This window comes from Ceratotherium simum, chromosome 1 (genome assembly GCF_057802395.1).
Source record: "Ceratotherium simum simum isolate JZ-2026a chromosome 1, ASM5780239v1, whole genome shotgun sequence".
NCBI lineage: Eukaryota > Metazoa > Chordata > Mammalia > Perissodactyla > Rhinocerotidae > Ceratotherium > Ceratotherium simum.
Window position 1 is genome coordinate 66,617,509 of NC_141900.1, and position 14,295 is coordinate 66,631,803.

General features: G+C 34.9%; 1 protein-coding gene across 2 annotated transcripts in view; it reads right to left on the minus strand.

Moving 5' to 3' along the window:
• Positions 1 to 978: 978 nt before the first annotated feature.
• Positions 979 to 14,295, minus strand: part of HERPUD2 (HERPUD family member 2) — a 42,284-nt gene continuing 28,967 nt past the window's right edge. For both annotated transcript variants that reach the window (XM_087429506.1, XM_004418831.3), the window contains 4 exons: positions 6,367 to 6,489; positions 3,153 to 3,476; positions 2,341 to 2,455; positions 979 to 1,850 (listed from right to left, as the gene is read on the minus strand). In XM_087429506.1, coding sequence (XP_087285632.1) covers positions 1,689 to 1,850; positions 2,341 to 2,455; positions 3,153 to 3,476; positions 6,367 to 6,489 — 724 coding nt within the window. In that variant the 3' untranslated portion in view covers positions 979 to 1,688. The remainder of the gene's footprint in view (positions 1,851 to 2,340; positions 2,456 to 3,152; positions 3,477 to 6,366; positions 6,490 to 14,295) is intronic.

Here is a 14,295-nt window from a genome sequence, read left to right on the forward strand (position 1 = left end):
GAGCGAGCTTGCTTCTGCTCTCTGCTCTCTGCCATGTGAGAGACGAGCCATCATACAACAAGACGGCCATCTATAAGCCAGGAAGATGGCCTTCACCAGACACCAAATCTGCCAGCACTTCGATCTTGGACCTCCCAGCCTCAAGAACTGTGAGAGATAAATGTTTATTGTTTAAGCCACCCAGTCTGTGATAATTTGTTATAGCAGCCCAAGCTGACTAAGAGACTATCTCATTTCCTATTGGGGTGTCTTGTTTTTTTTTTTTTACTGAATCTAAGATTACTTATTACCTTTTTTATCTTTTTTTCCTAATTGTTTGCCTCTTAACTATGTTGTCAAAACATTATATACATAGCAACATTTTCTTTAGGGATTCTGCCATAAAGGTATTTTTCTCATCCCATTATTACATAACCATTCATCTATATTTTCTATTAGTATTTCCATAGTTCAACTGCTCAAATTCAATCATGATGTCTTGACTGACATCTATAAACAGAAACTTAATTTTACTTTTCAAAGAGTTAACCAGTTATCCCATGAAATGTCACCTTTATCACTATAAGTAAACAACTTAGAGAATAGTTCATGGATGTTTTCTTCATCTTCTATGTTGTTCTATCATCTAAACATATATTACTGTACCAGTACCACACATAACTTTATAATACATTTCATGTGAGATAAAGTTTCTCCATGGTAAGTTCTCCCATTCTCATTTGTTCAATTTTAATTAGCTACCCTATAAGAAATTTACTCCTTTCTTATGAGATACTGAATTGGCTTTCACAGGGATTTTTAAATAACCTATCAAGGTTTCAAACTCAGAAATAGGACATATCCATCTGGAATGGAAAAAAGCTGAAAATGACCTTGAAGACCTCAGCAACACTTCCCAACAACTACTGAAATTTATATAGATTTTTGCACATAATGGTTATATTACTGAAGAGTTTGAACAAATATCCCATAAGACAGTTTACCATAATTGACCTTTTATTTAAAAAAATTACAGGGAGTGATTTCCAGCATATCTTATTTTATAAAAGTACTGCCTGTATCAAACATTTTATATCACTATTAATTCCATTGAAGAGCTGCCTTTTTTTAAGATACTGATTCCAATTGATGGGATACATGCCCTTAAAATAGAAAATTTCCATTATTTATTCAAATGTCAAAATTAAGATTATTGAGAAGTTTATTGCTTTATGGCTGGGCAAGATGCTACTAGCACATTTTAGGTAAATAATATTCTTTATTAAAAACTATGAGGTCATTCTGTTTAAAATTTTCAGGATAATTCACAGAAAATAGATATATTTATTCAAATTACACATCGAAGGGCTGGGCTATTAGCTATAGACATTTATATGTGAAGCAGCTCTTTAAAGAAATAAGACACACAAACAGGTCTGTCTTGGTATAATATACATAATTGAAATTAGTAAAACCTGGAAGACCAATATTGTTACACTATGTTCTGTTAGGATCTTAAAAAAAAAAAAAAAATCACACAGTTAGTAGTTCATTTGTGCTTAAAATATTCATATGCATGAGAAGCTTAAAGAAAAAAACACCTCTGTACATGATGATGAAAAGTAATAAATTTTTTTGAAATTGCACTGTTATTTTAAACACTTTCCTAGAGTCAGACCCTCCTTTGCAGCTGGCACAGTTTTTCAGGTCTAATTGGCAACCTGGGGAGGTCCCTCTGGTATTAGTGAAGTAAAGAAGGTGGTGATAAAAGACCAAGCTGACGCCATTAATCCAGGCCTTTGAATTGCACTGGCATCTTCACTTGCATCTTCTCCACTCTCATCTTCAAGCCCATCATCCATAAGACGTTCCTTTCAAACAAAACAAGAAACATACTCCTAGTGATTTGAACAGCTAGCATTAACTCATGACAGAAAAGGAGTGAGTTAAGTTCCTCCGTATAGAAAGAAGGAATATGAGCATGTAATAAGGAAGTGGTACATATCTGGTCATTAGAAATCTTTATCAAGTCCAAAATTGATAAATTCCTCACTGTTCAAGTTCAAAAGGATAACTGACAATTTAATACAATAAATTCTTACCATGTGCATAATTTGCTTTCTAAGGCTATTTTCAGCAAGAATAATGTTAGTTCTTCCCTCCTAATTCTAATATATGACTGACTCAGTATTCTAAGCTCTCCCAGATGAAACCACACAATTTATAAAGTTACCAAACTTTTCTTCGTGTGCCATTCCACAAATACTTATAGAACACTCCAATATTCTTTTATCATGTTGGTCTCATACAGTGTTGAGGAAACATCTATATTTAAAGTGTAGAAAAACCTCATTAGCATACCATTTCTTCAAGTTCTAGGTTGTTTGCATTTTGCCCATCATTGTTAACTTCGGCATTATTGTTGGGAGCCTGCTGCTGACCTTCTTGCCTAAAAGGAAACCATCCAGCTTGGTGTCTGTTCGGTAAAATAAAGAGAAAAGAAAATAAGTCACAACCGTTTTTATTTGTAACACTACAAAACATTAATACCCTACAAGAGAAAAATGATTAGAACTATAATAAATGAAAAGACCAAATCTCCTGCTTTGAGCCAAGAACTACCCCTCTCAAAGCAATGACAGCAAAACAGGAATCAATTTAAGTCTAAAAGTCTATCATGGGCTTAACTGGTTTATGCTAGATATTAAATATCAGGAGTCATAAAATCTTTTTTGATATTTTTCAAAATGAAATTCAACTAGATATTTATTTGGCCCTTGGGGAAAGGAGGAGCAAGGGAAAGTTAGTCTACTTCTGAAAAAAAATCTGACCTATATCTATAGGACTTACTGTGATAACTATAATTAAAAAGAACATCCTTATGCAACAGTACATCATACACTTCCTCAAGTTCTAAACAATTGAGAGAGCATGTCTAACTGAATTAACAATTTTTATAAAAGACAGTAAAGGAAAAATCTGCTTCTAGACAATTCTTATAAACATTCTTATTCAACATAACCTGCTTCGCTTTTGGTGCCAGATATCTGAAGCTCAACGTTCATATTCCTTCACTCAACGTTCACAACAGACTACCACATGCTAGATTCTGTGCTGAACCGTTTCAGAAAGTAATTAAAAGAAACCACAGAAATTTAATGAACATCACTCACAAATAAACCAGTAGCATGGCTCCCATTACCATGATAAACCGACTAAAAGAAGAATAGAAGTATACAATGCTAAGGAGAATTGCAGCTCGTGAGAACGTGTACATCCAGTCTAGCCAGTCTCGATTGAAGTCTTCTTCGTTCAGCACTGGACCTCCCTGTGCATTCATTTGAACATTCTCATTCATGGGTCGATTTTCTTGGGCCACTAGGTTTGGAGCTGGTGGGGGTTCTTCTCCAGGAACATGTGCCAAATTTAGAGGCTGTGAAGCAGAAGGCTCGGCTGGGTTGGCATTTGATGTGGCCTGAGCTGAAACTGCAGCTTGACTGAAATATTCACCAAAATAAATATTAAAAAGAAAAAAAAACTTTATCATACTATATTATATTTTTCAAAAGTTCCTGGGGAGCCATATGTATTTTTCATAAACCTAATATGGAATATCAGGACTCCTGCACACATTTCTTAGGTAAGCACAAATCCCAGTGGAAAAGTGGAGCCAAGACTGATGGTCGGAGTAGCTCAGGAAAGGATGTTCTCTGAGCCTGGTAGTCTAAGATGGTAGGGGAGAGGTGGAAAAGATAAGAACAGCCATGTTAATCACTCTCTTTTCTCTTTTTCACTAAATTACTTTATAAGGTAATGACCATATCTTTTTCCAAACCTATTCACTAACGGCCCCTTTTGTTCACAGCCCTACATGGGATGAATACCGCCACACTCACCACCTTCCCCTCGGACCCATGTTTTGAAAGAGCTGTCTAAAAACGTCCATTGATCATTATCTGTGTGTCCACTGTCAGTGATAAATGATTTGTATCAGTATTTTAAAATATTAACTAGGGGCCAGCCCAGTAGCGCAAGCGGTTAAGTGCGCGCGCTCCACTGCAGTGGCCCGGGGTTCGCCGGTTCGGATCCCGGGCACGCACCAACACACTGCTTGTCGAGCCATGCTGTGGCAGCGTCCCATATAAAGTAGAGGAAAATGGGCACAGATGTTAGTCAAGGGCCAGTCTTCTTTAGCAAAAAAGAGAAGGACTGGCATTGGATGTTAGCTCAGGGCTGGTCCTCCTCACAAAAAAATAAATAAATAAAATAGAATATTAACTAGATGCCAGATGACAACCGTTCAGCCCCAATCCTGACTTTTAGGAACTCCACCTGGGGACCACTAGTATAGGTCCTTGTAAACTTATGAAGAACTGTGGTCCTGAAGTTTGCTAATAATTTGATTGCTTGAAAGTCAAAATAAATTTTCCTGTAAAAGGCTCCCAGTAAAATGATAATATATCTGAGATTTGCTTTATGTTATCCAGCAAAGGGAGGGAAAGTTGTAGAACAAGACTGCCACTAATTGACAAATGTTGAAGCTGGGTGATGAGTACACAGGGATTCATTTTACTATTCTCTGTATCTTTTTATATGCTGAAATTTTTCTATAATAAAAAGTTTAAAAAATCAAGGTAGCAAAATAAAATAAAATAGAAGATCCTCAGGCTACAAAAAGCTATTTAAGCCAGTATGCTAACACCTTGTATCTGTATAGGGCTTTTTAGTTTCCAAAAACATTTTCTACATCATGGATATTCTAATTCATAGGTGAGTTATTTCATTAAGGTGAGAACTTGAGGCTCAGAAGTTAAATGATGTCCATAAGATTATAGGATTTAGTAGAGAGCTATAGTAAGCCCCACTTAGCTTACACAGTTCTTGTGAGGTTATAAATGAGACAAGGGGTGTAAAGCATCTAGTAGAGTACTAAGCACAAAGCACTCACTCAAATGATAACTATTACCATGGCAACAGGTAAGGAACAAACAGCTGGCCTGGAGCCAAGGAGTTATGCAAGAGAACATTAGGATATGAGGTTCATAAAGCAGGTTAGCTTTATAGGGTAAAGTCTGGAGTAAGGATAAGGACACAGACTTCACACTATAGGCAAGAAAGCCATCAGATATTTTGGAAGATGCGGAACGACTGACTCAATTACATGTTAAGAAAGTTAACCTGGCAACAGTGCGATGTAAATATAGTAAAGAGAGTAAAAGGAGAAAGAGTGATTGTAGTAAAGCAGGTCTAAAATGAGAAAAGACCTGGGCAAAACATTGGAAGTAAGATATAGGGGAAGGACAGAAGCAAGAAACAACATATTAACTCATTTTGGTAAGTTGCTGGGTTCAGGGGTAACAAAAGCCAGAATCAAAGCTGATTAAGGTTAAGAGCTTAGAGGATGATTAAGAAGAGACAGTGTCACTGACAAAGAAGCACTTAAGAGGATGGAGGAGTCAAATTTTAGACATACTGAATTTAGGAGAAAGGCAAATTTCCTTATGGAAATCTTCCAGCAATTAAGTGGAGATATAGGATGAAGCACAAGAGATAAAGAATTGGGAGTCATCCACAGAGAGCTAACAACTAAGGCCATGGAAGAAAGAAATCCAAGAGGACTGGCCCAGGAATGAATCCCGTCTTCCTCACCAGACTGAGTGCCATAAGGCACATGGTAAATACACAAATATCTGTCTAACTGAACAAAAAATGTTACCATTTAGAAGAAGGGGGAAAACGGGCTATCAAAGGACACAAGTGAGTGATCAGAAAGATAAAAAGAATGAAGAGGATAACAGAAACAAGGAGAGGAAAACATTAAAGAGAAGCGAGAAATGGTAAATGAATGCATAGTCCAGAAGAATGAAGGCTGAGAAAGTACTCTGTGCTAGGATTGTTCCATGCTGACCAGAAACAAGACTTACTAAAATACTGGCAGTCCAGAAAGCATATTAGCCACAACTGAGCCCTACATCAGTATGAGCCTCCTTGACATATGATTCTTTCTGTTCCGTTTTTCATTCAACTTCCTAGCTCTTCATGTAGATTTGCTGACTTCCAGTGAAACTTCCCTAAGCTTTCTCCTCTTAAATAGATAAAATGTTATATTAAAGAAAGCATCTGAATACTGCTAAATATAATTAGGGGAGAGAGGGAGAAGCAGAGAGTAGGGTTAGCTGATGTGAACTGGATGTGAACTTTTTTCCTTTAGCCAAGTAATTTAAAATAAAGTATCTACCGAGATGTTTGCAAAATCCTTCTCATTATAATTTTTAAAAACCAATGAAATACGTGAGTAAATGAAGTCCCAAATCAACTTACTTACGATGAAAGAGAAAATAAAGCAAATAGAAGAGTGAGTAAAAAAAGGGACTCAACTCCACTTACTATTGCATGTAATACTGGTGAGCATACATCTGTCGCCACCACAGCATCTGCAGGGGGCTGAAAGCGGGATACACTGGGAACCCCGCTGGGACAGCTTGCCCAGGGAGCTGGTTGTCCACATTTCTGCAATAAAGAGATAAAGAAATGTCTTTTAATGCTCTAGAAGTTGAAAGCATTTTCTCTAAATTTTCATATCTGAACTGCAAGTCATCCACTGACAAAATGTATTAAATCTTACTGAAAAGAAAAATACTTATTTTCAATATTCTTCAAATAAGACATTATGGCTTATATAAGATGACCTTGACCCCAAATATATAGAACTAACATTTCAGCCCAGTTTTAACAGGAAAATAAAGTATATCATCCACAAAACGTGTGGCAAGCCTGAACATTTGCTATCTTCTCATTTCAGTACAAAAGGCCAAAAATACTTTCATTACATTTTAAGTACATTCTCCTTAAGAACCAAAGGCCTAAAATAAACTTTGTGACAAAATATTCTGAGGAATGGGGGAACTAGAAAAATGATATTTTACATTAGTAATGAAACATATAGCAGCTACCAGCTGTAAAATAAAAAATGAATATTATAAATATTATTATAATAATATTATAAATTTCTAATTTCTCAATTAGAAATGTAGGCATTTCTAAAGTAGGTTAAACTTCTATTAATTCCTAAAATTTGTGGAAGGTCATATTTAACTTCTCTATGCCTTAGTTTCCTCATCTCTAAGATGGGGCTAATAACAGAATCTTCCCCATAGGGTTGTTAGTCTGTACTCAGTAAATGTTAGCTATTTTTATTTTTACTCTCCCCTACCCCTAACTCTGAACATGATTCCAAAGTGTGTAATTCACATACATCAAGACAACTATCACAGATGAACATATAAGTAAACACAGAATTTGTGAATTTTCTAACTCTCCTTTTCTTCATATTACTTAAATTTTACCTTTAGCTGATAACAGTTTGGTCTACCCAGAGTGAGACAAGAATAATTAACAAATTCATGAACTCTAATTTTATATTCTAAAGACTTTTAACATACAATTGGTAATAAGTGATTATAGAAACCTAATTTAGAAGAGCTTGGGAAACTAAAATTTATCAACAGACTGTACTTAAAGCAACTTGGTGTAAGTAAGGCACCAACTCCCCTACATATTACCTGAACCTTCCTCATCCTTGAAGGAGTAATGGGAGCCATACAGTGGCTCCTATCCTCAGAACATCCTTCAACCTCCTGAATATAGCCCTCCCCCCTACTTCCCAAGCTTTCCCACAAACTGAATTAAGAAAGAAAAGCAGAGAAGCCTCCATGGAAGTTCCTCCCAGCTCTTGTAAACAAGTCCTGTAGAAGAGGAAAAGAACCTTAACCCAGCTATTTCTTTAAAAAGATGTCAATTAGTGATCAAACCTGGAGAGAAAGCCATACCACTGGAGCAGAGAAGTATTATAAAACATTTGTATAAAGATCTCGGCATTTCCACCAGTGAGCCGATGCATCTGAGTGACTCTGAAAACGACCTAAATCAAGTATTAGCGACAATATGAGTCTGTATCTAGTTGTATATTTTAAAATTTTCTTCGTATTCTCAACTAAGAAAAAACCTATCCCCCTGAAAGTAGAGCTCCACCAATCTCTTCTACTAAGAAGAAATATAACCTCACACAAGTCCATTACTCCAACTGTAAAATGGGAAGGCTGGACTTTGTCACTGTTTTTAAAGGTCAAGGGAAGAAAAGGCCACTAACAATCACTTAGAAAAAATTCCTATAGCTTCTCATCTCACCATATTGCAGCTGAGAACATAAGGTGATTATCAAAAATATGTTGCCAAAAATAAAAATTAATAAACTCTCCTAGATGATTCCAACATGCATCCTCCCTTTCTCCTCAATAAGTTAAAAACTACTGGACTGTGTAACTGCTAAGATACATTTCAGGCCCAATTTGGTATGCTACAACTTTCAGTGGTGTTAATTATCCTTCAGAGAAGATGCTATGCATTTGGAACTCTCCAGAAAACAAGAAATAAAGCACTTATTTGATACTAAATTATAAAGTTGTTATTAAAATATATAGTAATAGATCAATTAAACATATTACATAAGAATTTAATATATTGTAGAGGATGCATCATTAAGCAACATGATAGAGAATTATTATTTGGTGCTGGGAAAAGTGATTACCAAACTGGTGGTAGGGGGGAAGGGAGTTTAAAGCTTCACCTCATTCCAAATATTCAAATAAGTTTCAAGTGGACTACAACAAAGTATTAAGAGTTAAGCCACAGAAAATCTAGAAGAAACTGTAACTATTTACCAAGCCTTTGGAAGGAGGAGGAATTTCCTAACTTATAAGCAATAGAAGAAAGCACAAAAAAAGCAATCAACATATTTGACAGCATAAAATTTAAAGAGACAGAGCTTAGAAAAAAATGTTTGCAATAAATAGTAATGAATATCTTTTCTATATAAAGAACTCATAGAAATGGAAATTATTAGGACACCAAATAAATGCAAATTAATATAAAGACAGCTTTTTTTTGTCTGTCAATACCCAGTATTGACAAGAGTACAAGTGAACCCCAACTCTTTCATTGCTAGCAGGATAAATTGAAATAAGCCCTTAAAAACCATTTTACAAAATTAAATGCCTTTAGAAATGTTCACTTATACTCAACTGCCTGAGTTATTATGCTTCTGAAAATTAGCTTAAAGAAATATGAAAAATGGAAAACAAATTCCACATCTCTGCCCTTTAAGCCTTTGTACATACTCATCCCTCTTAGGAACCAGATGCTCATCCTACTTCCACTCTCGCCTCCTTCCCCTAATAACACAGAGAAACTGAAGACAGGGACAGCAGTTTATGATTAAAAAAGAGTGAACTTTATCATAGCACTCATCACCTGTTGTTAATTCCACACCTATGAAGGCATTTACTCTCTGATCCATCTACTTTGACTCACTTCTACTCCTAGGAATCTATCCTAAATATAACCGGCAAAAATGTGAAACGATATATGCCCAAAGCTATTCATCACAACACTATCTGTAACAGCAAAGACTGGAAATAACTCAAATATTCAGCAATAGGAGACTGGATGTCATAGTTTATGCACTTAGTGAACTAGTATACAGATGAAAAAAAGGACTGAAGATCTCTATTTACTCCTATGGAGTGATCTCCTGGATATTCTAAGTGTTATTTTGTTAAAAAACAAGGTACAGAAGAATACATATAATATGCTACCTTTCATATTAGAATGAGAAGGATATATTTATATGTGTGTGCACATATACATACATGTATGTGTGTGTGTGTGTGTGTGTGTGTGTATATATATAGTGTATGTATACACACTTTCTTGAATTTTCACAAAGAAACAGGGGAAGGATAAACCAAAAAAATAATAAAAGTAGTTACCTATTACAGGGAGAGAGAGGACAGGACGAGGGAGTAAAATTAAAGTAGGCCTCTCTGAATATATGTTGTTTTACAGATTAGAGACTGGAACCATAGAAATGTTTTGTGCCATTAAGAAAAAAGCTAAATCAAAAAGAAAAACTAACAAGACATAAAGAAAATTCAAAGAAACAAATACATGAACTTATGTATCAAGTTTCATAACATAACCACACAGAGAATTATTATTCTACTGACTTCAAAACACAGTATTTTAACTGTACATTCCTAGCAGGATAAATCCCAAAGACAAAAAAGCACCATAAAAATTCTAAACTCTAAATACTATTTCTTATCAGGGTTCCCTAGGAATAGGGTCAAGATGAGCCTGAGACATCTTGTCATGCATGAGTTTTGACATTATCAAAAATTACTCAAATCATTCAAACAACATAGCAGAAAAATTGAACAGGCTCCCATTGACCAAAGATGGGACAATATGAGTATCAAGATGAATGACTACATTCATTCAGTAGACAGATATGCCATAGGCCAAAAGACAAATACTTTAAAAGCCATAAGTTTACACTGACACGCTAAAAAAAAAAAAAAAAAAAAAAAAAACAAACCTCATTCATCACCTTTGGTGGTTACTATGGCACCAACGTACTACTCTGAAACTTGATAAAGAATCCAGCATTTATCAGGCCTTTATTGAATGAATTGTATTTTAGGATAATAAAATGATGAGAGAAAGTTCTTTATACAAGCACAGCTAACAAACAGAAGAGGTATGATAGACTAGGAAATTACCACTTTCTAACAATTCATAAAATAATGGATTATCAATGATTACCAACTACTACTAAAAGGCTGATGAAGAACTTTATGATGAAAGATCAGACTAGTAACACCTGAACCCACTGATCAATCTTAACACGACTAGAGGTGACACAGCCAAACTTTAGATGCCTCTTGAAGTGATGCAGGGACACAGCACTACCTATAAAGAATTCCTTAAAAAAAAAAGGAAAAAGGACATTTAAGGGAACACACACATTAAAAACATGAAATCATTATTTCTCTTTTCCATTTCTACACATTGTCATCTGTCATTCTATAACTGATCATATCAACCAAATAATTAAACATTACTATTTATAACATTCATAATTTTATAGTGTATGGAATCAGTTAGGTTTGCATTTGGCTGCATTCTACAGAGAACATATCCTATAGGGAGGGGCTTAATCAGATAGGTTGTTCAAAGGTGACAACGTGTAGAAATGGAAAAGAGAAAAAATGATTTCAAGTTTTTAATATGTGTGTGTTCTCTAAGTGTCTTCTAACCAATCTGTTATAAAATATAACCATCATTTTTTCAAATCTTATTCAGTCATTCCAAAATAACGCTTGGAATAATGACCTAGCGCAATCCTCAAGTAGATAGTAAACCCTTTGCTAGTTTGCTCAAATCTAAAGCAGACTAATGGAAATTATCAAAGTCTTTAGTTTAAAATTATCCAAATCAAAAGTATTGGCATACAGAGAAAACTGACTTTTCACTCTCTTTGGTAATTATCTCTTTACATGATAGAAACATATAATACAGCAATCAAATTCCTAGTATTTGTCAGTTAAAAACAGCACTTGAAAACATTTACTAGTCATAAAATAATTTCATGTATGAAAATTTTAAAAACGGGATTGGTTGTAAAAAAAAAAAAAAAAGCATGAGGTATTGCTTCATGATATAACCAGTATTTTTTTAATAAAATCTTTATTCTTTGACCTATATTTATATACACATGCCATTTTAATATTGCATATAAATAAAATTTACTATTTCTTATTAAAAATCAAAGACACAATTTCTATCATAAGAAAATCTTTTGTAAAAAATATTCTGGAGCATCCTGTGTGCCTGTTTCCTTATATAGGTACAATAACATTTCCTCCATCTTAGGCATGTTAAATTATATATATATTAAATATATCAAACAATATATGGCACAAAGTAAGCAAATATTAATAAAATATTGTTATCATCATTACTAGGGAGGGATATATGACGATATATGCATCAAAATTTGTGCTTTCCTTCTGCAGTATTGAGTTCTTGCTGGGAAGTGACTCCCTAGTGGAAGCTACATTTCCTAGTTCCTCTCGCAACTCACTGGGCTGTGTGGCTAGTTCTTGCTCGTGGAATGTGAGTGGCAGTGGAATATATCACTTCTAGGCCAGGTATTCACAAAGTAGGTGTGTTTCCCTATGCTCTTTTCTCCCCACTTGCCAAGTATATACAGATGAACTCAAAGACCTCTTCACCATGAGGTGAAGAGACATCAAGCAGAAGAACTCTAGGTCCTTGAATCACCTGAGGGAGGAAAGTCACCTATGTTAGGATGATAAACACTAGAATCAGACTATTACATGAATAGAAAACAAACTTCTACCATCTTAAGAGACTAAAATTTGGGAATTAGTTTGTTATTTGTTAGTCAACTGTCAAAATGTTTTATAGAAGCGACTTGATAAAATTCATATTAATCACATAAGCTAAAAATTTTTTTAAAAAAACGTTGAAGTTTAACTGCATTTAATCAGGCCCTAGATCTAACTACCAGTTTACAAGCAATATGGAGATAAAAGAAAACGTTAAATGATACCATGAGGACGTAGTGAGCCAAATCTAGACCTCTGAGAGAAATTACATGGAACAACAAGGAAAGGCATGAAGTAAAAAAAGGAAGGAATAAGGGATTAGAGTAGAAGAACCTTAAGAAACATCAACCAAATGTAGCATGTCAACCTCTGTGAATACTGATTCAATCAAAACAACCATAAAAAGACATTTGAGACAATCAGGGACCGAACAAAAATTGGGTATTGGATGATATTAAAAATTTTTTAATTTTGTTCTGTGTTCTAATAGTTTGTGATTAAGATTTTTTTTTTTTGCTGAGGAAGATTCGCCCTGAGCTAACATCTGTGCCAATCTTCCCCTATTTTGCATGTGGGTCGCTGCCAGAGCACAGCTGCTGATGAGTGGTATAGGTCAATACCCGAGAACCAAACCCGTGCCACCGAAGTGGAACACGCCAAACTTAACCACTAGGCCATGGGGCTGGCCCGATTAAGATTTTTATAGTCCATATCTGTCATATCTGTTACAGATACACAGTAAAGTATTTATAGACGAAATGATATAACGTCTAGGTTTTGCTTTAAAAATACTCCAGCCCAAGAGAAAAAGGAGGAGCAAGGGGAAATAGACGAGGAATGGGAATCTGTTAATAGTTGTTAAAGCTGGGTGTTAGGTAAGTGGAGGTGCATTATAATATTTTCTGTACTTTGTGAATGTTTAAAAGTATAATAAAATTTTTTAAAATTAAAAAAAGCAGTGAATAAAAATATTGAATGTTTAACCTATATATATATATATCAACAGGGGACTGATTCATTAAATTTATAGTAATCTATATAATGGAATATTGTACATTTGATAAAGAATGGGACAGCTCTTGTGTATTAAGATGGGGAAATGTTAATATATTTAGTGAAAAAAAAATGTAGGCTAGTGTGTATAGGAAGTACGCTACTAATTGTGTTAAATCCACACACATACCCATGTGCATGCACACAAACACTTGTCTAAGTACAGTTCATCCCTGGAATAATACAGGGCAAACAGCTATAATGGTTGCCCCTGAGGAAGGCAACTGGGTAGATAGGAGACACAAGAATGAAACTCTTGTATACTTTGTTCGTTTTAAAAATGGTACCATTCACATGTATTACCTCTTAGAAAATAAATAAAAAAAGAAATTGCCTGTTTACTCTCCTGTCTGACCAGACTCTGTGCTCCTAAGAACAGGGAGTAGGCTTTATCCATTATTATATCTTCAGCATTTAGCAAAATAAACGTGTTAAACAACTTCATATGAACAGCAAGAAAACACTGAAATAAAGTACTGATTATAAGCAATTATTTAATCTAGTAATTTGCAAATTTCACTTAATTAGTTTTTCAACACTAAATGATAACATGTAATGTTAACATAGTAAAAATTAGAACTATATTAAAAAAAACCATTTGCAAAGACAAGGATACTAGAAGGAAATACTAAATGTTAACAAATAGTTGTCTTTAGATATTGGACAGGGGGAATTGTAAACTTGAACAATCAGGAACAAATTCTTTCACAGCAAACCTGTTAAGTCAGCTTTATTGCCCCCACCACTCCATACAATGATGCAGCAACTGCATGGAATCCCCACTCTGTTCCCAAAACACACCTTTTCAAGACTCCCCGCACTTGCTTTGTTCTCCCTGCTGAACTTCCCTTAAAATCACCTCAAATGTTACCACCTATAAAGCCCTCCCCACTCCTCCCAAGCAGACATTTACTCCCTCCTCCAGGCTCCTGCAGCACTTTTTTCAAGACCATGACAGCACACCAGTAGATGGTAATTCATTTGCCTGTCTGACCTACTTCCATTGAGGGCA